This window comes from Cuculus canorus, chromosome 1, assembly GCF_017976375.1.
Source record: "Cuculus canorus isolate bCucCan1 chromosome 1, bCucCan1.pri, whole genome shotgun sequence".
Lineage (NCBI taxonomy): Eukaryota > Metazoa > Chordata > Aves > Cuculiformes > Cuculidae > Cuculus > Cuculus canorus.
Genome location: NC_071401.1, coordinates 72,553,516 through 72,579,299, shown reverse-complemented (window position 1 = coordinate 72,579,299; position 25,784 = coordinate 72,553,516). Strand labels below are relative to the sequence as shown.

Below are 25,784 nucleotides of genomic sequence, written 5' to 3'. Positions count from 1 at the left end.
AGGTTAAATAAAATCGTTTCTCAATATATAATCCTAACCATGTTCTTGCAGAGTTTTAGTGTCAAATCCAATTTTTAAGTGGAGGCTCCTGCATTTTCTGCTTAAAAAAAAAAAAAAAAAAAAAGTAGATGATGTGCCAGAGACTCAAACACCTAAGCCTTCCCGAACACTGTGTATTCGCTCCTACCACACAGCTAAAGGTCACCAAGATTTTAAAAGTAACAAGGGACAATAAGAGCTGCACAGCAGGTGCTTCAAGTGACCTGTTTCCCTAAAGCTAGCGAACTTGCAGAGACACACCAGTGCAGCTCTGCTCAGTACCAAGGTTGTCTGCATGTCATTTTTCCCCTTTCACAAACAGGAGGAGATAAGAAGGCCCATGGCAGCTGATAATCCCAGAGCAGAGTGCTGCGCTCCCATCTCATGAGCTGCAACAGCAGGTCCCAGCCCTTTCATCAGCCTCAGGACAAAAAAGCTTGTGTGCCTGGGCTATGCACCTTTTGCAGTGTTTTCAAGCAAGCTTCTTACTTTACTTATACCCCTCAACATGGTATGTCACTGGTGTGATAAATCACTGGTATTTTGCTTTGAACAGCACAGGTTATGACCATGACGCAGCACCAAACACAAGTCTCAAAAAACCTGACCCCTCACATTCCTGCAGCTTATTTCATGTTTTATCTTTCCTCTAAAAGGACACCAAGCAAGCTATATGGAAATTATTCCACATAAATCAAAAGGCTAATCTGACAGTGAACTGATAGGACACATCAATGTCAGACTAGACAGGAGTATCTAAAAATACATTTGTTCTTACTGCTTGATAGCATTTAAATCCACATCAGCTTTGCTAAGAACCCATCAGAAGATTTGACATTTTTCTGTGGCTGATAGGGATTGAAACTAGAGCAGCTATATTTCACTGGATTTATGCAGAAAGAAAAGAGCACAAAAGACCATGCATTTTAAAGCCAGTCTGGGCAATTCAGAGATGGAGGAGAAATCTTATTGCTCGGTGGGGAACAAAGCCATAAGCTGTTCTCTAGACTTAAGCCGGTCATTTCAGCAACATCTACATTGTCAGTTAAGCATAAGGATAAGCTTTTTCTCAGTACTGCGCTCCTCACTCTCCTATCCTTCTTATACAAAAGAACATGCCCGGTCCCGGACTAGGCCACAATTAGAGTATTTATGGAGGGATGGAAAGGTGTTCAAACACCCACGCAGGATGTAAGCATAGGTCCAAGCTCCTGCTGACAGACTGGGAAGAGTCCAGTATATGAGGAAAAACCCTGAACTCCACCTCCAAAAATAGCATGCATACTTTCAACCCAAGTTTAAAGCCAAGCTAAGAGCTAGAAAAATGAGGACAGTGCATTTGGATTGGCTAATACCATGTCTATCAAGCAAGCCTGCCTTTCGTCTCACAGGGGAAAAAAAAAAAGTCACCCCACAAAAAAGTAAATACTAAATTTTCATGCAACATTTCACTCCGCTGAAAGGTAAATTTGCTAAACCGCAATATAAAGTCAAACACTAAGGACTCTCGTGAATGTACGTGCTCTCTTCCTGACATCCAAACACAGATAATTTCATTTTAGCTGGCAACTGTGGAAAGCCAGAGGGCTTTTGGGAAGGAAGTGGTGGAAAAAGGCCAGGCGACATAGAACAACTGGCTTTTGTCAAGTAACTGCTGGAGACTTCAGCCAGGCACAGGGAAATGGACTCTTCCCCCAGAAACAGAGAGAGGAAGAGGGCAGACTGTGCACAGATGTAATCTGGAGGGAACAAGGAGAAAAAAAAAAAATCAATGGGAAATCACTGAATAGGATGCACAATGTACTTCAAAAAACACAGGGGACAGCCTATTTTCAGTCCTAAATTCCTTTCATCATCTAAAGGTAAATGTATCTTAAAAGATGCAGATTTTGAAGTGGTACACAGGAACGGAGATAAATTATTTTACCTCTTTTCTCCATAGCCATGGATTGATTGGTTGCTGATCTCTTCGCCTGTATACAGTAAGTATGTATACATGTAAGTTCTGCACTAACTATTGTTCTGATCTCCTAGGAAATGTATATTCCCCAAAAAGCAGGTGAACCCAACATCGCGCTCAAGAGTTGTCCTGGTGCACACTTCCACATAAAATGCATTAATAGGTACAAAGCTGTTAAAAAAACTGTTTGCATTTGAATAATACTGAAATAAGTAAACTCAAGTTAGTTACCTAAGTTTGCCTAAAAAATCCTCTATAATGATCTTTTGCAAAATACGTGACTATAAGAACAAAAGCTAAATTATATGCTTTCTCCATTCTTTTCTCATTGTTTCTTCCTTTGTTGAAGACAGTAAGCGCCACATACAATGGCCTGTTGGGAAAAATTGAGACAATTGGCAGATCTCCAGGCCAGTGTGAGCCATAAGAGAATGCGCCTACACATGGTTAAATATAGACATCATAGAGAGGGAAACATTGCTCTGTAACAAATGAAGTCTGTTTTTATTGAAAGAGTTGCGTCTCAACTGTATAAAAGCTTGACCTTCATGTTGTATGAAGACGACTTCCTTCTAAATAGTTTGATCATTATTAAATGCCATTTGGAATCACTGCATTAGACTGACTCAACAAACTAATTGTCAAGTCTCACAGTAGTGAGACAATAAGCTTCAAAGAGTCCTCATTTCACTATGTTTAAACATTAGATGTATCGCTTTGCTCCCTGCTGAGACTCAAGGAAATGCCAGCATGCAAATCACAAGATCCCATCATTTGGAGATGCAAAATATCTGTGTAACATAAACTCAGAAAAGCAATTTGAGCTTAAAGTTTATCCATCTTGAAATTCCACAGGACTCTTAGCATATTGGAAAAGCATTTACATAAATGACCAAAAAGAAGGACTAAATATCAAAAAAACTTTTGCTCATCGCTCGATTGTACATGAAAATGCAAGAACACACATCATACATGTATTAAAATGAATAAAATATTGGTGGGGTTTTGTAGACTGTTTTGATTGCAATGTTACATCTAAACAAGTCCATAAAATCACGTTTATTAAAGAACTAGTTTCTCTTTGAATTACCATACTACTGCATTACTAAGATTTTTTTGAAAGCAAGCAAAAATATTAAAAAATAAATCCTAACCCCCAAATAAGTGGGGTTGCTACATCTTGCAAACAACCCTAGCTTCTGTTCTGCCATTTGTCTAAAAGCTGTAAGTAAAAGGTTTGGGAATACAAAGAATTTATGGAGGTTTTAAGAAAAATTCAAGTCTTTAAACTAAACAAAAAAGAAAACAGGTACCCCGCATCACATGCAATCAGTTTTGTTCCGAGTATTTAATGCTATGAGAAGGCCTTGAAAATTGTATTTCTCTAAAACAAAACAAGTTACCCGTTTCTGATATTATGCATAGAAAGGAAAACCACCCTTATATATCATGATTCAGAACACTGTACAGTAGCATAAAAGGGAACAAACACTTTTCTAATGCAGTTAATGTCATGCCATCCTGAAGTAGGAAAAGTATTAAAATAATCACAGACACAAAGGCTGTCTGTCTTGGTATTTTAATTTTTTTCTCTCCAGTCTGCTGAAGTGGAAAGGGTTCTGACAACAGTCAAAGTAAAATTCAGTAAAAATGCTTGCAACTGTATTTTTTTTCCTTTATACAGAGTATATCACTGACAATCTTTGCACAATTAGTTTTTATAATGTTTAAAATCAATTATTTATCATTGTATTTTTTTTAACTACCTTTGCTATAATTATGGCATGCTGTTATTACAAGTTGAAGTTTATACCAGGTTGTAACATACTGCTTGAGTGTCACTCTTTTTAACTGCCAGTGCCAAAGAAACTATTACTTACAAGCCAGCTGGCAGCCTACTTCAGTGACTAGTATTAACTGACATGTATTTTCGCAGGCTATTTAAGAATTGACTGCTATGCATTTAATCTCATTTATGAGACTGATAAATAAAAAACAAAACCACTGAAATAAAATCCCAAAACAATGAAGAAAAAAAAATGGGGGGAAAGCAATTAAATATACATTTTTTATTTCTATAGACTAGTCTAAATACCTTTACGTAAAGGTAAACATATTAGAGATGTGAATTACAAAAACAGGCGGATTTCATGTTATTTTCAAAGTCACGGGAATCAAAACAGTTTGCAATAGTTTAGCAAAACAAAGGAATTAGTTCTAGTAAGGAATAAATAGGCATGCTGCAGACTTATTTCTGTTGAACAAGTAGACATTTGCAGAGGCATGCACGTGTATAAAGCCACCTGCTACTAACCCGACCTGTCATTCACGGACAGAAAACTCAAGGAAAAAAAATTAAGTATTTCTTTATATACCAGCCCTACCAAACAACTGACACAAGCTGACTGAACTACAGAGACAAAGAAAACAACTTATTTCCCAAGAACAACCCAGTTGAAAAGATCCTCACAATATACCAGGCAATAATTAAAGCAGTATTTCAAGAACAACAATCTCCTTTTCCTGTACTCTAGGATATTGCACTAACCCACATGTCTAAAATTTTCAAGAATTTTCCTCGTGGCACGCCCACACTATTGCCTGCTTATACACGAAGAGCACCTAATAAATTTGTTGTACAGCAAATAAAATTACCCTCTAAGCCTAGCTGTGCATAGCACTAAGCACACTGCAGCAGAAGAATCAGCATGTTTTGTTTAAAACACAAGCTGTGCTCTTTAAGTACAGAGTCTGTCGCACAGCAATGGGTCAGAGTCTGGCCTTTCAAGATCCTCACAGCTCCTTCCCAGGTCAATAGGGCTTAAACAATGCTGACAAAACTCTTGAGTCACACACATGCACACAGACCAGCTGTAAAAGACCTTCAGCCATTTTCATTTTGCTGTGCCATTTTTTTTTCCTTTACATTTCATGGAGGTTATTATTCTACAGTGCTTCCAAATTGCTAAAGTGAGTATGTCTTGTTTAGGGAGGAATGGTGCTGCCAAAAAGCGTACATTTACCTCTCCTTTACTCTAAATGTACCTGAGGCTATATCACACTTTAACATGGAAGAACTTCTAGGTGAAGCTTGAAGTTTTATTTCCAAGCCATGTTTTGACTTAGCAAACCTCAGCCTTGTGGTTCATGGCAACATCTCCCAGACATGCTTGTGGTCCCAAGATCTCAGAACCATGTCTGCAAGAGCACAGAAAACTGCACAAAGCACAGCACTTGCAAATTCTGGATTTACTCACAAAATTCTCCCTTCTCACATCCTGGTGATACCAGTACTGTGCTAGAATGCACTACCATACTAAATTACTCTTAGCTTGTTAAATGAAGACATTACACAAAAAATTGGGCAGGATTTTAACCACATCTATACTTTTCCATAGCATCATAGAATGGTTGGAAGACACCTTAAAGATCATCTAGTTCCAACCTCCCTGACACGGACAAGGATACCTTCCACTAGATCAGGCTGCTCAAAGCTTCATCCAGCTTGGCCTTGAACACCTCCACAGATGGGGCATCCGTGACTTCTCCAGGCAACCTGATCCAGTGCCTCTCCACCCTCATAGTAAAAAACCTTCCTAATATCTAATCTAAATCTACTTTCTTTCAGTGTAAAGCCATTAACCTTCATCCTATCCCTGCACTCCCTGATACAGAGCCCCTTACCCTCTTTCTTGCAGGCCTCCTTCAGGTGCTGCAAAGTCACAGGTCTCTCTGGAGCCTTCTCCAGGCTGAACAATCCCAGCTGTCTCAGCCTTTCCTCATACCAGATGTGCTCCACCCCTCTGATCACCTCCATGGCTCTCCTCTGGGCTTCCTTTAATAGACCCTTCTTGTGCTGAGGACTCCAGAACTGAACTCAATACTCCGGGTCAGGTCTTACAAGAGCACAAGGGCAGAATCACCTTCCTTGACCTGCTGCTCACACTTCTTTTGCTGCAGCCCAGGATACGGACGGCTTTCTGGGCTGCAAGCACACACTGCCAGCTCATGCTGAGCTTCCCATCCATCAGCACATCCAAGTAGCTCTTCAGGGCTACTCTCAGTCCATTCTCCACCCGGCCTGTAATTGTGCTTTAAGTTGCCCTGACCCAGGTGTAGAATCTTGCATTTGGCTTTGTTGAACTTCATGAGGTTCACACAGGCCCACCTCTCAAGTCTCTCAAGGTCCCTCTGGATGCAATAAGCCAACTACCATTGTGCTAATTCAAGAAATGACAAATCTTGTAATTAAGTATGTCTGTAGAAATAATTATAACTCACATTTTTTAATTCTGCTGTGCTGGTAGTGCTAACATCTAAAAAACAATTAATAAAATTTAAAAGGCATATTAAAGTAACCAATCAGTCACAAATAATAGTCCCGGGCACAACAAAAACAACTTGTAACCCTGAATCATCTGGTAAGCACATGACTTCATATGTCCTTTCCATTTGTATTTTATTTCCATGACATTAACGTACTACATTTATTTGCAAAACATTGTATAATCCATACATAATCCATTTCACATACCAGCACTTTCAAATGTATTCCATGACAGCTCCTTTTACTACATTCATATGTTTATTTCAAAACCTTTCAGTTACTGATTTCATGTCAGTAATTTTTCTCCCATAATCTAATTAATGTGTCCAGTAAGATCTAATAATTACTATAAAAAGTACAGTTACCTGAAGCATGAGTTCACATTGTTGACTAGAGTTTTATACAGTCTTTAAAAACTGTTGGAAATACATTAATGATAATGTTTATAAAACAGAGAACTTTCTCTGCTATAATCTCCACACACTGCTGCACTGGGCCATACACAAGGTACAATGCAGCTACCTGTGTTAACATGTGAAGATTATCTACTCAGAAGAGTCAGGCTCTCGAGAGTCCCTTTATGATCAAGAGAGAAACCGAGAAGAATCATCTTACAGACATCTCTCTCTCTCACTTCAGAGACTCTAAACACCTAACTTGAACTACAAGCCTTGAATTCAGCAGAACCACCAAATTCCCATTTAAAGACGCTTAGAATAAATGAGAAAAAAAGAACTAGATAAAATCAAATACCCCACAAAAGTAAAAGCAAATCCACTATTGTGGATATGAGAAAGCCATTCTAAAGAACTCAAAGGATAATTTTTCTTCCTTTAAGGGACATTCTGACTCTCTTGATCCTTTACTAATTTGAGCAAGTTATTCCCTACCCCCCACCCTTTTTTGAAGGAGCAAAAAGAAACAAAAATTCCTTCCCTCCCAGCCTGCGTTTTTCTCCGGTAGCATCTATAGCAATCCCTCTGATGCATAACGCTACATCATTTTTTAAAGAGAATTCTCAAGACATTTTCTTAGGTACCAAAACTGGTGACATATTAAGACTGAAATGTGTTTCAAGTCCTGCATCAGGACTTTACAACATCAGTCCTTTACAGCTTTACAATATCAGCTCTGCAGAATTCATATTCTAATATGGAGTGGCATGAATAACTACGTCAAATCTGTTATCGTATTAGCAAGTGTGTCAAGCTTCTTTCTTTCAAAAACTGTTTCTTTTTCCATGTTTATTAAGACAAACTTTCTGAGATTAGACAAATATATATACCTAAATTCACAAAGCTATCCCCCATGAGTATACTTAATATAATGGGGTCTCATCAGCAGATTTTTTCAGGAACTACACTCACAGGTTTATTAGTTCCCACACAGCTATTGTTTAAAAGATCATCAAAGGGCTGGTTTACTAAAAGAAGTGCCAATTATGCTTTCAGTCGCACTCAAACTGCCTGCAATTTGGGACAACCCTGCTAAATGAGAAGAACACCTTAGTCAACTGCAGCTTGGGATACTGTAAACAAATTGATATATAAAGCACCAGAAGGTTTACACCATAGTGTCAGCATTGCTTCCTCTGATTACGTAACTGAATATGCAAGTAAAGCTAACAATATTTTAAAAAACCCAACAATATCCTATAGCAATAAAATAAAAGGTTAACATTACCAGTCTATCTTAAGCATTTTATACCACTCTGGTCATGAAGTTGAGCAGCTTCCTATATAGTCCCTATAGGGAGAACATCCACTAGTAATCTTGGACAAAGTCTGAATTTCCTTTACTCCCAAGTACACATTAAAAGCTTTGTTGCAGACTCCAATCAGGCCAGGATTTAATCTCCTCACTTTTTTCTTATATTGAAGTCCATGCTATGGCTGCCTCGAAAGTGTTAACTTGGTTTCAAGAACAAGGTTTTCATTTAAATAGTTTTATAGCATCTTCTAAAAATATTTTTGAAATAATCTCAACTTGTGAAATAATCTAAGCTTCCAACATGTTTCAAACTCATGGCTGTTTCTGCAGAATGCTATGGGAAGTGGCAGGGAGGAAGGATAAATATGAGAGTTAAAACTCAGAGTGTACCATTCATTATACTTGAGAAGGCACTAGAGGAGAACAATGAAGATGACATGTATAACAATAAAGATGAGGCACAAAATTAAAAAAAAAACCAAAAAGTCTGTACCTGTTAATCTTTCCCCAAAATATATGAGGATCCATATCTAGCTCTTTAACTTTGGTGTCAAATGAACTATGAAGATAGCCAAGTACTCAAGGACTGCATTTATAGAAAAAACATAGATGATGATGCGAACTACAGTACACTCCATCTTAAAGTAAAAACGCATCCAATTTCTTTTTGATATGTTCAAAAGCATCTTTCCCCATATAGTCCATGCGCCCTTCCTCCCATTTTCTCCGTTCCTCTTCTGGACTTGTTTCTTCTGGTTTGAAGTTAATGGACAGCTCCAAAATGGAATGCGTGATCTCATCCTGTGTGAAGCAGAACAGTGGGAAAACAGTCATAGGGTCATTCTCATTTTAGTGCTGTGAAGTTTAATCTTAAATGTCAAACTTCAGCTTTCTACAGTCCCAGTTAAAACAATACAACAAACTAGTCAAGTATTAATTCTTGTTTTGATAATGTGACCTCATTTTCTCATGGTTTTACTACTTGTCATGGCTTCTTTAAACATACAAACACAATGACAGTATTACAAATACAGCCTGTTTAGAAAAGAATATTTCATACAATAAAGTGTAACCATGGAGATAAAAGTTGTAGAGATACAACAGGCTTCCATGTGAACGTAAGTTCCAGGAATTTTTGGTCGTTTGTTTTATCTCATCTCCAGCAAGATTAGTAGTATTTAGCAGATGTGAGGCACATTACCAATATAAATTAAAAGTTTAACACTACTCATTATACCAGTAACTAGTGCATTTTGAATGACAGTACAAAATTGTGAAGTCTGGTGCAAGATCTAATTATCATAAGTGCACAAATGCAAGATGTATTACTAATGATAACTTCAAGCATGTGGAAGAAAAAACTGTGTCCACGATTGACCAATGCCAGTAAAACTGGAACAGATCAACAATTATAACTAGTATTAAAGATGAAAAATAAAAGGACTAACCAAGGCAGCTACTGAAAGCCTACTTGCAGTACTACTCCAAGAGGCTCCACGGCAAAGAACTCATCTCACATTATAAACAAAACTGAAATCAACCAGAATGGCCTTCCCGTTAAGTCCTCACAAATTCAATACAAAAATGTTTCAGAATAAAACTTACTGGGCAGGAATCAGTGGTTTAAACTGCCTAAGTGCCCTGGAATAGCGTTACATCTGCCAATTACAGTGGATAAGGCACAAGACTTGTGCAAGACCTGCATCTGCAGAGCAGGTACGGTATTTCAAACAGCCAAGGTAACACTGTATGCTTAGGCAACTGCATCTTTCCATATATATCTCCACCCGAGTCCCATTCTGTACACAATTTTAAACACGAATAAACACTCTGAAGAGCATGTTTGCTCCCTTTATATGCAAATATGTAACAATACTTGGTATTTAATTTTCAGGTTGCTTGTACACATACTGCAGTAATTCATAAAGATTCCTTTCTTTACCATTGGCATGACTTACGAACAGCTTCCGGTGTCATTACCAAGAAGACAAGAACCATCACGGTTTTAGAAATTAAGAATATTAGCTGCAGCTCAAATAGCCCTGGCTGCATAGGAGCTACAGTTTCACCTAGAGTTTTGTTTGAATAGAGTAAAATATTCAAATATTTTACTGTGGTGTTTCATAATCATACAAAAGGTGGCATTAGGAAAACGGCTGTGTTGTGCACCTTACCAGACACAAGTCCTTGACACCCTGTCACTCCCATCAACGCCAAGTCGGGCACTGCTGTCACATTGCCCACAGAGAAATGCAGTGGTCCGTGCCTGACTCACTCTACATTCATTTTCCACTTGGTTGGAAACATCACTTCAGTAGGTAAAAAAAAAAACCCAATACATAACAAAAAAACCCAAGCAGCTTTGCTTGTATTAGTTCTGGAGGCAAAAATTAACACCATGCATTTATTACTTGGGGGCTAGCACAGGAAAATATTCATTTAAAAACTCAGAGTTTTTAAATGAAAACTAGAACGGGATCATATCCCATTATTGGAAGTAGTTAAAGGATTACATAGCTAGAAGATTAAAGAATTTATTTGCAAATTGCACCATAATTAGTTGAGTTTTCCCAAAATGACTCTGTCAGCAAAGACATGCATGCAGTTATCAACAGATGTACAATGCAGAATGCTACATGTACCAGTTCGGAAGTTTCCTGAAACGGAGGATGAAATACGAGTTGTTCTGAAGGTCTCTCAGGCTCGGAGAGCTGGACATTAGAACTGCTTTGTTCAGCTTCACATACAGGTTGCTAAAATACAGTCACTGAGGTTTTATTAGGGGAGTATTTTTTCACAGTTTTCTTATCATGAGAATTCATACAATACAAACTGATTTCAGTGTTGGGGTAGGAAAAAGCAGTGGATTAGATGAAAAAGAACAAAACACATTATCACCAAGGACAAAATTCATCTCACCCAGCTTTAACTATCAAAAAGGCATTGAATTTAAGCTCCTGCTATAATCAATGTAGGATAAGTACCTCCGGAGGGCAGCTCATGTCATCCTAAAATAGGTTCAAGAGTGGCTGTCATTCTTCAGCGACTACAGAAAAAAAGCCTGGAAAGCTAGCTTACACCAGATGTCTACCACTCACAAGACCAAACTTCAATGAGAAAAATCTCATTTTAGAATAATAGCTGGCCCTGTAACTCATGAACTTTTATATATATAGAACAAGAACACTGTGTTCCAAAACAGAGGTAAAACAGATTGCCCGAAAATACTGCCCTAAATATTTGCCTTCACCAGATATCAAACACAAATGAGTAGACAGACCCCATTCTGAAGTCTTTTCCACCAAAACCAAAACAATTCCACAAAACTACTGAAGCTAAGTAAAAAACTGGAATGATGGTGTTCCTAAGTAAGAAGGGACTCAGACTATTAATTTCTAATTAATATGATCTTCTCATAAAACAATCCTACTGTAATGTAATTAGAAAATAAAATTTAATTTGAATGATGCTACTTTAAGCGAGCATTATGATTTTTTTTTTTACCCCAGACAAATATCTTGAAAACCTGTCCCTATTTGGTTTGAGCATTTCAAATGCAGACAGATGCATAAGGCATACAATATAAGAATACTGTACTTGAGATGTTTTAAGTTCTAGTGATGGAAAGTTTGCACTTTTCCTTCATCCCCTCCACACTCAGGGTGGAAAAGAAAGGAAGGAAAACTACAGTTATACTTTATGGAGTAAATATAGTCTAAAGGGATGAAGCACTGAACATAATAAAAACTGTCTTCATCTTACTCGAGAGTAGTCCGCAAGTTACAATAGATGGCATTAGAACATTGATTTTATTTTCAAAAGCCAGTGATTTCTACAGAGGAGTGATAGAAAGAATTCTAGTTTAACATACAATAATTCACAAGAGTATTAATACTCAAAAGATTACTTTGGTAACAGATTTTTTTTTATATTACGCTTTTTTAAGTACCTAATGACTTTCAATAAGCAGTCTCTTCGTAAAATTCAATGAAAACTTTCAGCCTCCAGACACATCATGCATGCACGACTAAAGATTAAAGAAAATAAGACTATTTCTGCTGCTAGCAAGAAAATTGAATAGCTAGAGCTAAATCAAAGATACCATCTCCCAGATCAGCAGTAAATTTAAGAATCTCAGTTTAGTATGCCATTTCACTTTGTTACTGCATATAGTAATGTACAATATACTTACAGCTTTGAAAGTGAGTTCCTCAGGTGAACATGCTGTGGGATGTATTTCATACGTCTGCTCTGGAGGCACAGGCGTTTGCAGTGAATTGGCCATGTAAGGACTGACCTTTTTCAGTGTAATTTCAACTCCATTGAAAGTGTGCTAACAAAAAAAAGAACATCTCACCACTGAAACACAGTTTTGCAGGAAATTAGTACCTCCCTTACAACAGTTTCACCTCCTTACAGGGATTTCAACATTAAAGGAATAAGTAAATAAATTTAAAAAAAAAATTGCGGTCCCAGATTCAAAGCATGTTGCTATTCAGATTTTTGCATTCATGAGTATACCAGCATTGTCAGGAGGTATATCCACCTTCATGTTACTGTAGCTGAAATATTTCTTTACTGCACAATTTCTTAAAAATTAAAACATGATAAAGTATGAGATCAAAACCAACCCATTCCCTTCCTCTGCTTTCCAATTTACAATGAGTTTAACAAATCAAATTCCTCTCTGGAGCTTTGATGGTAATTTTCCAACCGATCTTATGGGATTGTGCAATTAGCTCAATGACAGCAATAGTCTAATACTAAAAAAGTATTACTAAAGTATTTATATATGCATAAAAGCAATCTAAATTGTAATGTCTGGATACAAAATTAAAAATTTTAATTCCACACATTACTTTATGCTGCTGTTCTCCAAGTAGTCATCTATTTATCAACAGATTTTTTTATTCTATTCATGGAAGCCATACAATTCTGCACTTCCTTTTTGGGAAAAAAAAAAGCGCAAAGACACAGTAAATGCTTGTTAACATAGGAGTGCTGTATAGGACATCCTGAAATGCAATTAACTTTGGCTTTGCAAATCCAATTTCTTTGCTATGACCCTCATAAAGCAAGTTAAAATTAAAGTTCGGTTAAAATTCAGGTAAATTTTACTATAGTTGAAGAGTCAGTTTGATGGTCTACATCAGCTCAGCTTCAAAAAGTCAACAGCACTTCACAGCCAGAATATCACCTTTTCTGGTGAATTTGTACCATCCTTTGTGTTTAATTTGCAGAATCCACACACATACGTTCCCATAGAAATTCTTCATCAATTAAGAAGGGGGCTTGGGGAAAACTTTGGAAAGCCAACAGTACTAAAAATCCTTTCTAAACTGCTCATTTTAATGCTTCTGGAAGCAATCACTACTAGTACCAACCAACAGATAATATATTTCCCCATGTAATTCCTTCCTTTAGCAAAAAAATTATTTTTAGAATTTTTGTTATGATTCCAGCATATTCCCACTAACTCCTTATTAGTTACCTTGCATTCCTCAGATTCCGATTCTTCCATCTTTTGAAGTTTTTCTAACAAAGGCAATATACTGGCACTGTATATATTCCACCAGAGGGCAAGAAATGACAGCTGATGAAAAGATCCAGAAGCGGTGCCATCCTGCATAACTCTCTTTGTTTGAAGGTTGTATTTGTAGTTCCAGGGCTTTGTTGCTCCCAAGAAATGAACAACTTTGGCATCTCTACCAAAACTGTGGAAATTAAACATACAGGTCTATACATTAAATATTTTTTTAGCCCACATAAACTGCTAAAGAAATGTGCTTACTCTCACTAGTGAGGCAATTTTGGCATTTTGCAACAACGACACATTCAAAATGAGTTTTGTTTCACAGAACAAGCTAAGAAATAGTTTAAAAAAAAAAATTAACCCCCCTAACTGTTTCCCATAGAACTGACAGGGAAAAAAAAGGAACAACTTTCAAAGTAAAGTTGTCAGAACATAATTCTGAAGTAATCTACATCTTTTCAAATATGAGAAAAGCCCTTAAACAACATATACAACAGTGTAGCCAGCTCTGGGACTCTCTCTGTCCAGATGCAAGACATTCATATTGCACTTAAGTTTCTACAGTACGATTTTTACATAATACTATTTGTGACTACTGTAATTTATAATCAACAGAATATGCCATTATTATCCTCTCTTATAACAGAATGTTTGTTAACAAACTACAGAGGTTTACATTCAGTCAGAAGTGTTGCTACTTACTGATTGAAAGCAGGAACATAGGTGTACACAGCATTACTGCTTAAGTTATAGAGGAAAGGTAAGTGTTTGCCAATATCTGCTGTTGCCCAGTTGCTGAAGAAGCTGTTCAACAAGCCTTGATCACCCCCTGAAGAATATATAAAACAGTATTACCATAATCATGCACACACTCAAACTTACATCAAATTTTCACATCCAAGGATGGGAGTGAGACTGGTGCGTCCATGGGACTGCAACTTGGAGTTGACAATATGGCCACATGAGCAGGTACAAGTGAATAATACCTGATCAATTCCGATGCAAGTTCAGTATAAATGGAGTCCTATTGTAATATATGAAGAAAGGAGTAGGTAAGGGTTTGGGTCTCTCTCAGAGCAGAAGACTGAAGATCAGTTGTATTTCTCTCTCCTAAACCAGACAGCAAAATTAAAACTTACTGAGTGATACTCAGGCACAATGTCCCTTCATTGCCCTTTTCTGGGAAGCATAGTCCACAATAAGTCAATGGGTCTTAAGTACTGTGTAAGAGGCAAAGGTCTGTACCTTCACTTTTCAGAGGGGCACAATTACGTAAAGCCCAGAGAACTCCTACCTTCTTCCATTCTGCCAGATAGCATGGAAGCTACAGAAAAACAGCTTACTGAGAAGGAATCTTATGTCTTCCACTTCATCTCTTACGCCTTGCCCCTTACCATCAAAACTGCCATGTTCAGCAGCAAACTGGAGCAGTAGGTTGTAAGTGTTCAAAGAAGGTCGGAACACAAATACACCGCTATTAAAGCAGTCAGGCCACCCAGAATCAGGAGCTGCTGAAAACTCTTCTCGATCAAACAATTCATCAACATTGCAAAGCACCTTAGAGAAAGTAGGAAAAAAAAGAAAAATTGTTAGAGCAAAAGTTTTTCTAGAATATGAGTAGCCAAATCAGCACCAAGGGAGTAAACTGCTAGTTTGGGCAAATACATAGCTTGCAGAGCATAAAACAGTGGCAATGCAAAACATGCTAGGGCTAAGCACCTCCACGTTTAATATAATAAGACAGCACTAATTGTGGTTCTCTGTGATTTCTCTGATAAAAAGCACAAACCCTGTGAAATTACTTCACGAGCCTCAGAGACCCTCCACAGGGTCCCTTTAAATATTATAACACACCATATCTCCATTTTAAAACTGGCCTGCCTTTCTAACCAGAATAAGTCCAAACTGAAGTATATGACAAAGATCTATTTTAAACATCTGCCAGAAGCCCATTTGTGTAGAGTGCATTTGTGATCTCTTTTGAGGACAGCCCTGAGGCTACTCTCAACATAAGTTTTATTTCTATCCAGCCAGCAAAACTGTGAGCATTGCCAAAACACGCCAGCTGGAGCTCCTATGACCTTGTCACCGCCAGTAAATCTGGTCACTTCATAGGCCAGTAGAATGCCTGGCAAGGAAGCATCTCACACTCAAGTAGCTCTTTAAGACAGACACAAATGCTTCCATGGCTCCCACTCTACTCACCAAAGTGTCTGCATCCATGAAGACACATTTGCTATAATGAGTAAGAGTCCAACAGTGAAGCTTGGTGAAGGTTACACCCAGTTCTGGCCTCTGCATGAGAGCCAAATGGACTGAGTCAGCACTGTCAAGGACATCCACCTCAATTACTTCATCAAACACACTGCGGAGGACAGACCTACCAGAGTGAGCAGTAGAGAGAAAGAAGGGAATTTAGAGAGGTTCATCAGAGTTCACTTCTGGCATGAAAACAGTGACACACAGTACAACATTTTTCATGACAATAACAAAGACTAGATTGATTGGTTAGAAAGAGAAGTCAAAAGTGAAAAGTTCTCGTAAACACCATGATGAAGTGGCAGCTACCAATCAGACCACAAACTATCACCTCTTCCATTACAGGATCAGCAGATCTCAAAAGTGACAGGTGCTGCATGGAGTAGAAACCAATCCCTATTTTAGTTACTTAATCTCCTATAGAAACACAAACAGAATTCAAGCAGCTTTCTTGCCCCACAATCACCTCTGAAGAACAGCACCCTACTGTGTTTCCTGTGCACTGCACAGGATGTGGGACACACTGCCAGCACAGCCATTTGCACCTATTATGCACATATAAAACCAGCTTCTAAACTGCACCTTTTAAAACAGGCAATACAAACTTGCTCCCTACTAAAAAATCATCTCAAACGAAACTTCTAGGAAGACATATTTTTTCTATGCATGCCTTTCATGGGAATTTTATAAGTCATCTCGAAGTAGGTAATTCTCCTTCCAGACACCAGAAAATAAATCTTTTAAACACATTACACTATTAACTATGAAGTCCTGTATGTCAAACACAGAAAAAGAAAACCTTGTGCTGATTTTCTAGATTTCAGAGTCATTAGCTTTTACTTGACTGATCTTCAAAGGTCAGGAGTTAAATGGGAAAGAAATAAGAGTGGGTACAGATTTTTAGAAGCATAGTTCAGTGGTGTACTTTTTTGAAATACTATCCTTGATTAAAAATATATACTATAAAGGTTTTTTCCCACTGAATGGGAACAAAAATCCTGATGGACATTGTATCCATCCAGGTATAAAATGTATACAGTATGCCCACAGGAAACCTATAGTGTTCTGAGAAAATCCATACTTTAAAAAAGCCTGCAAAACCAGATTTCTGTACATCTAATCACAGCAAAAAATGGGAAAATACGTTTCTTGAGCCAGATGCGTTGCAAATACTTTCACATGACATACAGAAATCAGTAGCATGCACACTTCCTAAGCCATAGCATAACTAAGATTTTAAGTAGCTATGGCATGGCATGATTCTTCTAATAAGCAACACAGTCTTCCAAATAACAGGGCTTGAGTTCACCAGATCTAATGAGAGTTCTGTACATGAAATTCTGTAGTGACTGTAGAATCACAACTGAAATTGGAAAGTGATTAAAATAAAACAACAAAAATAAATATTTTTTTATCCTGATAGCTGTGCACCAATATTTTAAGATTAGTCATCTGAAACTGAGTTCCTAAGGTTTTTTGAGAGTTCTGATGGCACAGGTGGTTCCATTTCTTGCTCTTTCTAAAAGAGAAATACTTGGAGGGTGAGGGGAACAGTAGTGTCTTTACTCTCAAAAGCATAACACTGAAACCTTAGTTCCAAAACTTTCAGCTTATGTTCCAAATTATGAGCTTAAGACAACTTCCAGCCACAAGCTCTACATCTGCAAGTGAATTCTTACTACGCTTATGATCTTATCATGGATGTTATTTGAGACTCCTTTCAGAAATCACTAGCCAAGGGGGAGCTTCTATACATAATGCTCTGAAATCCACAGGAAGCCTACTAAAATCTTTCATGCTGTTGTTTATTCTTCCACATTATCATCCTCCAAAAATACATGAATCCTTACCTCATCCCACTGGAAACCTCTGGTGTAATTAGCACCGCCAGTTTTCTAGATGTTGTATGGTTCCTCAACGACTGTCCGAGAACCAGAGCGCCTTGACAGTACACATCATCGGTAGCAAGGGTCACAAAGGCTTGATCTGTTACTGTGAGGAAATATTCAGAAGAGTCACTACTACAGCTTTGACATAAGCTCTTTTGGCAGGTTCCTATAGTCTCCCTCCTCCAGCTAACAAACAGGCTGCAGTTTATAACAACCTGTGGTTCCTGTGATAAGCAATTTTCTTTCCCAAACTCCCCCAGAAGATTCAATTGAATAGAAAATCCAGTCAATATGAAGCATTCAGTATGCTTCTGAATTTCATTATTTTTTTGTCAGCCTGATTTACATAATAACAGGCCCAAAGTTTTTGGATTACCCTTAGACAAATAATTCCCTAAGTCCTACTGACTAAACACAATGTCAATCAAAAAAAAAAACCAGTCTATAAATATTTACATTTTACATTTAACTAACGTAGTATAGTACACCAATATGGAAAAAAAAAAAAAACAAACACGATGTCCATGACCTCACTGAATTAGCCCAACAGGCATTATTCTTTCCTCTGTCCTCTTTGTATGGGAGTAACTGGTGCTGGCTGAACAAATGCAGAGAAATTCCTACAGAGATTGTACACCTCCCAGAAGCTAAGGATCCCCACCTCAACCAACTCCAAAAAAATAAGGGAAGAGGGGAAACACGGGGAAACAAATAAAAGAGAAAGCAAGCTACACTCCTGCACAATAGCAGACATTATGTATTTTGTAGAGATACCAGGCCTGTAGCAGTATCAATAGTGGCTGATTCTTCAGCTCTGCCCTCTGACAGAACCACCACTATCAGGATTCTCAGGGGAGAGCCTGAACTTATGATTCAGAAAGGTGAACAGCATTCTCAGAGCAGAAAGAAGACCTCAGCTTTCAAGGCTGCAAAATTAACCCGAAGAAGACGAGCAGGTGGCTGGGATGAGAATTCCACTGAGCTTTACAGACTTTCATTAAATACTTGTGTTGAACTACTTGTTTAAAACCACCATCAACTTAAGGGTCAAGCAATTATGTTAAAAAAATTAAAGCCACCAAACAAAAACAGCCTGTCACACAGTTTCCAGGCTCTGTGAGAGACACAAGGAAAGAATCCCACAGAACTAGTTGCAGGGAACCCCACAAATGACCTCATGGCTGCCTCAGCCACAGGCTGCCAAAATTAACAAGTTTGAACCTCTAACCTATCATTAAGGTATACAATGAAGTATGGTTGGTACCAGTGAGAAGCTCTCAGGTACTAAGTATTTTCATTTTTCATGTTCTCCAAATCCAGAGAAAATTACAGATCCACTTGGTGTGCTGTCTTCTCCCCAACTTCTTGCCCTACCTCCCACTCATCTACTGCCAGACCTGAGTTTGAATCAAGCACGTACACCTTATGTTTGCTGACATTGCCACAGATCCCTGCACCTCAGGAGAAACCCAGTAGTGTTAAACTTGGCCAAAAAAACTGAGTCATTCATCCAAACTTAGAATAGTCACAGATCCCTCAGGTAGGCAAACTCCAATGATATTTTTAATAACAATTTCCAGAAGAAGCAAATGAAAAAAGGAGCTTTAAAATCTCTCATTGCCAAAACAGGTTAAGCAAATTATGGGCATTCTAGAAAACAACGAATAAGAAGTTGCATACACAGAGTGGTTTAGAAGGACAGTTGTGCAACAAACTGCTCCTACTGCAGTTTTCCAAAAGGTTAAACAAATAAATATAAGCATACATAAAAAACCCCAAACCAAACAAAAACCCACTGAAGGCTACTTCAGCAATGAAATTATTCTCAAAAGATGCAAAGAGTCAGCAAAGAAAAGCACTTCTGTGTTAGGCAACAGGCATTTTAGCCAAGTAGAGGCAATAAAACAACTATCAAGAGGAATGTGGGAGGTAGGTTAATACAAAAATCAAACTCTGAAATGAGTGGGAGTTTAAATCTTAAAACACTGTTTTAAATAACAACCACAAAACTGAACACATAATCTTCTTATTGCTTCTGCAGATTCTTTTAGCTACAGAAGTTGAATCTTTACATAAGTAATACATCTAAAAATAAACGAGCTGCTCATTAAATAGTTCAGTGAGTTTGTAAGGCAAATTACCCCATCCTACACATGCTTTCATGCCCTGTACCTGTCAGGATAAAGTTGTGGTTAGAACCTCAAGGAAGCAAACTACCAAACAAATACAACTTCTAAAAAACTCTTGTTAATAACTCACACAATAAAGAAATAATTGTCTGTTTCAAGAATCAGATGTGGGATACATATTATAGCCTTCTTAACAAAGTGAATCATTACAGAGATAATTAAATGGATAATCAAATATTGTCTGAAAAATGCAAAACTAAAATATTTCTTGTACAAAAAGAGAAATATGTCCTAGCTGTTTTACAACCATACTGGGGCATCACTAATCCATTAAGGACCCATAGGCTGTTTTCAATCAAAAAAAAAATAATCATCACTTGTTCTTTGATGTAATCCTTGTTTTCAGGGAAGTAGTGTACTTGACTTACATAGTTCATAATATTCTTTAGAAATCTATCCTTATAAATACGTATTTTATTTTATTTTTATAACTGAAAACTAAGGATTGGATTTTCATATAGATCTGTAAAAGTAGATTGTTTACCTGAAAATTCCCATTTAACTGAAATTAAGGACAATGCTGCATTACAGCAGCTAATGTACACAAGGTTTCACTCACTGATTTCAAACTGCAAAAGAAGATTTAATCTGCTACGTTTTAAAGCCAAAGGTTTAGATATTTATATTCATTCCAACTGGACTTTTTTAAGTGTCGAATGTAGCTTTATGGATTTCTTTCAGTTCTTTGCGCTGAATTACAATAGCATTTTTCATGGAAAACACCTAGTGTGAACAGTAGTAAGTTTTCAAGCAAATTGTTTTCAAGCTGTGGAGCCCTGTGGCTAATATAATTGAGTCTCAGTGAATTATGAGAAAAGTAAGTGTATGACTAGACTCACATTAAAACCATATCATATGAATTTACAAACCTGCTCATTTCTCTTGTCTGGGTTACCACACAGCACATGAAGATGCAAATTTAGAAATCACTATAATCAGTGGTGGCACCTAACAACAGCTTCTCAGAGCAAACCAAAGATTTTCAAGATAATAACTTTAGTGAGTATTTTAGAGCCTGCTCTGCAGCTACAGATACCAACACAGAAAAGACAGCAAAAGTAATGTGAATCACTACACTCAGGGTGATTTCATGTGAAACTTGTTACAATTCATTAAGCCAAGATTACCAGCTTCTTATGGTACTTGCTCATAGCAGTAGTACCTCTGACAACACTGCCAGAGGCAAAATTCTTTAATAGAAAACCAACTCTAGGGCAGCTAAAAGCTTTACTTAGAATCCTGACTAGCAAGCAGACAGGGTGGTGTTCACTTTGATGTTAAAAGAAAGAAAGAGAGAAAGTAAACAGGCACCAGATACCAGCTAAGAATCAGGAGTGGCTCACAACAACAAACACTGAATGAACTGAATGCACCTGACAGCTTCAAGACAAGTTTAAGTAGTATGGGGTTGGTTTTTTCCTACTAGACATAGCTTTTTAAACATATTTTAGTCTTTCTTCTGATAAAGAGAGGAAGAATGAATGTTCTCTAGCTGTGGCTCCTAGAGTAACAATTCAAATTTGCCAAGTTGCCCACTCAAAAATTGCAACAGGAGACCAGAAAGTCATATGCTACAATTTTCCTACAAGCATACTCTGAATAACACATTGGCATCCTTTGCACAAAAATAAGAGTAGATAAATGGATAGTTAAAAGCCTCCAACAGGCTGGCTGGTGCCCATGATGTACTGCCAGTCATACTACCAACACTGTCTCATTGTTTCCTTAAATTCCTTAGATTCCTCCCTGGTACCACCTGTTGTTCCTTTGTCACCTCCCCACTTCTACTTCAGTCACAATCTGCAGGACAATCACGCTGCAGTCTGGATCTGTGCCCCCTGAGCCCAAAGCACCTCTCTGAAACCCCAAGCAACATGGACACAATGCAGCCCCAAATCACACCATGTTTTCTAGTCATAATTTTGTCACTCCCCCTCCCACACACAGGTCCCTTCGCATCTTTCCCCAGAAGCACGACTCGGTGAAGACTGCTGCAAAGATAAAGATAGCAACAGGCTTTCTCACTTCTCTGACCTAGACATTCATACTAGAAGAAGCTGGAATAGAAAGCTCTGCTCCAGATGTCACCCACAACCTTAAAAGCAGTCACGAAGTATTTCAAGTAGGTACAATGAATAATGATGTCAGACAATAACTTATGTCAGACTACCAGCAGAAATTAATACGCAAGTTTTCAGCAAAGAGGCAGTTCTTGCCACAGTAAACAGATGGCAGCTGGCCATTTTAATTCCTATGCTTCCTCAGCCTGGATCCAATGGTAGAAACATTTACTAATGGCACAACCAACACCCTTACACAAATCTTTTTATAACAGAATATAAATTGACATTTAACCGCATGAAATATTTCTCTTGGTCTAACAAAGTTCTGCCTCAGCCTATATCAAATTCTCTCTTACCCTTTATTAAAAAAATACTAAATTTTAGTAGACAGGTTTGCAACCCTTAGCTTGGAAGGCTGCAGAAAGAAGACTTGTCTCTCATTTATGTACTTTTTACTATGTGTCTTTCCATTAAGAACAGATACATTCTGCTTCAAGACCCTGAAATTTTGTTATTCAACAGTCAGTAAATGATCTTTATGAAAAACCAAATGCCACAATACCATAATACGCAAATAACCATCACCTATAGCACCCAAAACTAGTTCTAAAACAGTAACAGACCAGTTCAGAAAAAAATTAGTAATAATTGCTTAAGCAATCCAAAGACAGCACAGGGACTTGGTACATTATGTTGGGTATTTCCAGTCTTTCCACCCTGCTTTCAAGAAAAAAAGCTACCCAAACAAACCCACAATCCTCTAATCCTTTGATTTGCATAGTCCTTTTCTGCATCTTCCCACAGCGCAGAGGTGCCGCATACATTAACTCAAACTCTGGTTCTACCAGGCCGAATACCTGAGGAAGTTATGCCTGCCGTACCCTTCCAATGGTTCAACAAACCCAACTTCGGGGACTGCCGCTGTGAGAAACACTCATTCACTGGTAAAACATTGAAAAGGACAAAGTGTTTGAAGCAAAGGCAATAATATTTTTATTTTGCAATTTAGCGCTGAATTGGATGCCCTTCTAAAAAAGGCATGACATCTTACAAAAGCAGTGGGTATATATACTAGTTTTAGACAAAGAACCATATAAATCTTCAAAGAATGCTCATTATTTTTTTTGTATTATCCAACCATGTCCGGTTGGATAACTCCTGGATAACTCCCTTCAAGTTATCTCCTACAACAGCTGCACCTTACAAGACAATTAAGCATATTAATAAATTCTCACAGCTCTAAGACGGGTTATCTCTTAAATTAAAATATCTACATTTTACAAGACGGATTGATATGAAGAGATAATTAAACCTACAAACCAGCTGCAGTAAAACTTATCAATTAATTGTCACACCGCCCAACTTTTTCCTCGGTTTTGAGAGGCTGTTCAATAAATGCAGCGGCACCTGTGCCCACCCGGTGCGGTCAGCCCGAAACCAATCCCTTCCAGCTTTAAAGATAACTGAAGAAGGCACAGAAGAAGGGTTTCTCTGCACCTGCTGACGCTGAGGCCCGCCGCCCCGCAGACCCACCAGGGGCCAATCTGTACGTGCAAAGCAGGACGCCTAAACGAGTTTAGCTCTTCTATCAGCCGGACGGCTTAAACCCTAATCTGAGACTGCTAATTACGGCACGCTACGGCCGCCGAGAGCGAAACGGCGGAGACCCCGGGCCGCGGCGGGGTGCGGGGAGGGACGGAGCAGCATCCCTGCCCCGGCGGAGAGGTGCGGGGCGCGCTACTCACCGGACATGGTGCGGGGGGCGCGGCGCCCACCTCCCACACCGCCTCGCCTGCTCGCGGCGGCAAATCGCCAAATGGGATTAAGCCTGCTGAAGGCAGAGGCTTCCTGCGCAGCGGCAGGGATCGCTTGGGAAGGCGGGCGGGACCCGCGGGACCCGGCGCTGGCTTCGCCGCCAGGGGAGCATCATCCTCCCCTCGCCCCCGGCTCCCGCCCCGCACGGGCGCCCCCTGGCGGCGCTGCCCCCCCATTGGCCGCCCCCGGCGGGGGAAGCGGAGGGCTGTCGGGTTTAGGGAGAGGGATGGGCTCTGCCGGGCACCCCTTGGAGGAAAACGTCGGCCCCTTTGATGGTGAAGTTTGCGGTGTGGAAAAAAAGGGCTTAGAGTACGGGCAGAATGACTCCAGCGTGGCGTATGGTCACCCAGAAAAATGGGGGTCATCGCCAGTTAACGAATCTTTGAATCATTGAATTGCAGAATCATTGAGGTTGGAACAGTCCTTCAAGACCATCAAGTCCGACCATCAGCCCAACACCACTGTGCCTATTAAACCATAGAATCATGGAATCCCCAGGCTAGAAAAGACCTCTTGGATCGAGTCCAACCATTCCTATCTGCCACTAAACCCCCTGAGCACCTCATCTACCCATCTTTTAAATACCTCCAGGGAAGGTGACTCAACCACCTCCCTGGGCTGCCCGTGCTGGTGTCCAATGACCCTTTCTGTGAAAATTTTTTTTCTGATATCCAGTCTGACCCTCCCGTGGTGGAGCTTGAGGCCATTCCCCCTTGTCCTGTCCCCTGTCACTTGGGAGAAGAGGCCAGCACTTTCCTCTCTACAACCTCCTTTCAAATAGTTGTAGAGAGCAAAAAGGTCTCCCCTCAGCCTCCTCTTCTCCAGGCTAAACAACCCCAGCTCTCTCAGCCGCTCCTCATAAGACTTCTCAGCCCCCTCACCAGCTTCGTTGCTCTTCTCTGGACACACTCCAGAGCCTCAACATCCTTCTTGTGGTGAGGGACCCAGAAGCATTTGAGGTGTGATCTCACCGGTGCCGAGTACAGGAGCAGAATAACCTCCCTGGACCTGCTGGCCATACTGTTTCTTATACAAGCCAAGATGCCATTGGCCTTCTTGGCCACTTGGGCACACTGCTGGCTCATGTTCAGTCGACTGTCAACTAACACCCACAAGTCCTTCTCCTCCAGGCAGCTTTCTAGCCAGACTTCCCCCAGTCTGTAGCACTGTGTAGGGTTGTTGTGCCCCAAGTGCAGGACCCGGCATTTGGCCTTGTTAAACCTCATGCCACTGGTCTCAGCCCATCAGTCCAGCCTGTTCAACCATGTCCCAAAGTGCCACATCTACACGTTTTTTAACACCTCCAGGGATGGTGACTCCACCACTTGCCTAGGCAGCCTGTTCCAATTTCAGTAAAAAAATTTTTTCCTGATATCCAACCTAAACTTCCGCTGGCACATCTTCAGGCCATTTCCTCTGTCCTATCACTTGTTACTTGTCAGAAGGTTCCAGCACCCACCTCACTAAAAACTCCTTTCAGGCAGTTGTAGAGAACAAAAAGGTCTTCCCTCAGCCTCCCTTTCTCCAGGCTGAACAATTGCTTTTCCCTCAGCCACTCCTCTTAAGACTTGTTCTCCAGCTGCCCCACCAGCTTCGTTGCCCTTCTTTGGACACGTCCCAATGTCTTAATGTCCCCCTTGTAATGAGAGGCCCAAAATTGAACGCAGTACCCCATAACTTCTCTGGAGCTACCATAACTCCTACAGATGCACAAAGTCTGATAGCTTGTTGCCCAGATAAATGAATAAATGTTTTCAGAGTGCTATATCTATTTTCATAAATATATATATATATCAATGTCTATGTAGTTGCACAGCATGTTTTTGCCATTAACTTAGAAATGAGGTAACTGTTGTATGTAATTCATAGAATAGTTTGGGTTGGAAGAGACCGTAAAGGTCACCTAGTTCCAACCCCCCTGATGTGGGCAGAGATACCTCCCACTAGACCAGGCTGCCCAAAGCCCCATCCAAACTGGCCTTGAACACCTCCAGGGATGG

The 25,784-nt window shown here is 39.3% G+C and overlaps 1 protein-coding gene across 2 annotated transcripts; it reads right to left on the bottom strand.

Annotated features, from left to right (window-relative positions):
- Nucleotides 1–158: 158 nt before the first annotated feature.
- On the bottom strand, nucleotides 159–23,910 carry GYG2 (glycogenin 2). Of its 2 annotated transcripts, XM_054082331.1 has the most exons (9): nucleotides 23,715–23,910; nucleotides 17,679–17,820; nucleotides 15,775–15,949; nucleotides 14,964–15,126; nucleotides 14,272–14,398; nucleotides 13,528–13,750; nucleotides 12,229–12,369; nucleotides 10,679–10,789; nucleotides 159–8,837 (listed from the first exon to the last, which is right to left on the bottom strand). In XM_054082331.1, the coding sequence occupies exons 1-9, from the start codon at nucleotides 23,719–23,721 to the stop codon at nucleotides 8,676–8,678; spliced, it is 1,251 nt and encodes a 416-aa protein (XP_053938306.1). In that variant the 5' UTR covers nucleotides 23,722–23,910; the 3' UTR covers nucleotides 159–8,675. The 2 variants fall into 2 exon arrangements, with proteins under 2 accessions (XP_053938306.1, XP_053938314.1); XM_054082339.1 differs by lacking the exon at nucleotides 10,679–10,789.
- Nucleotides 23,911–25,784: the final 1,874 nt, after the last annotated feature.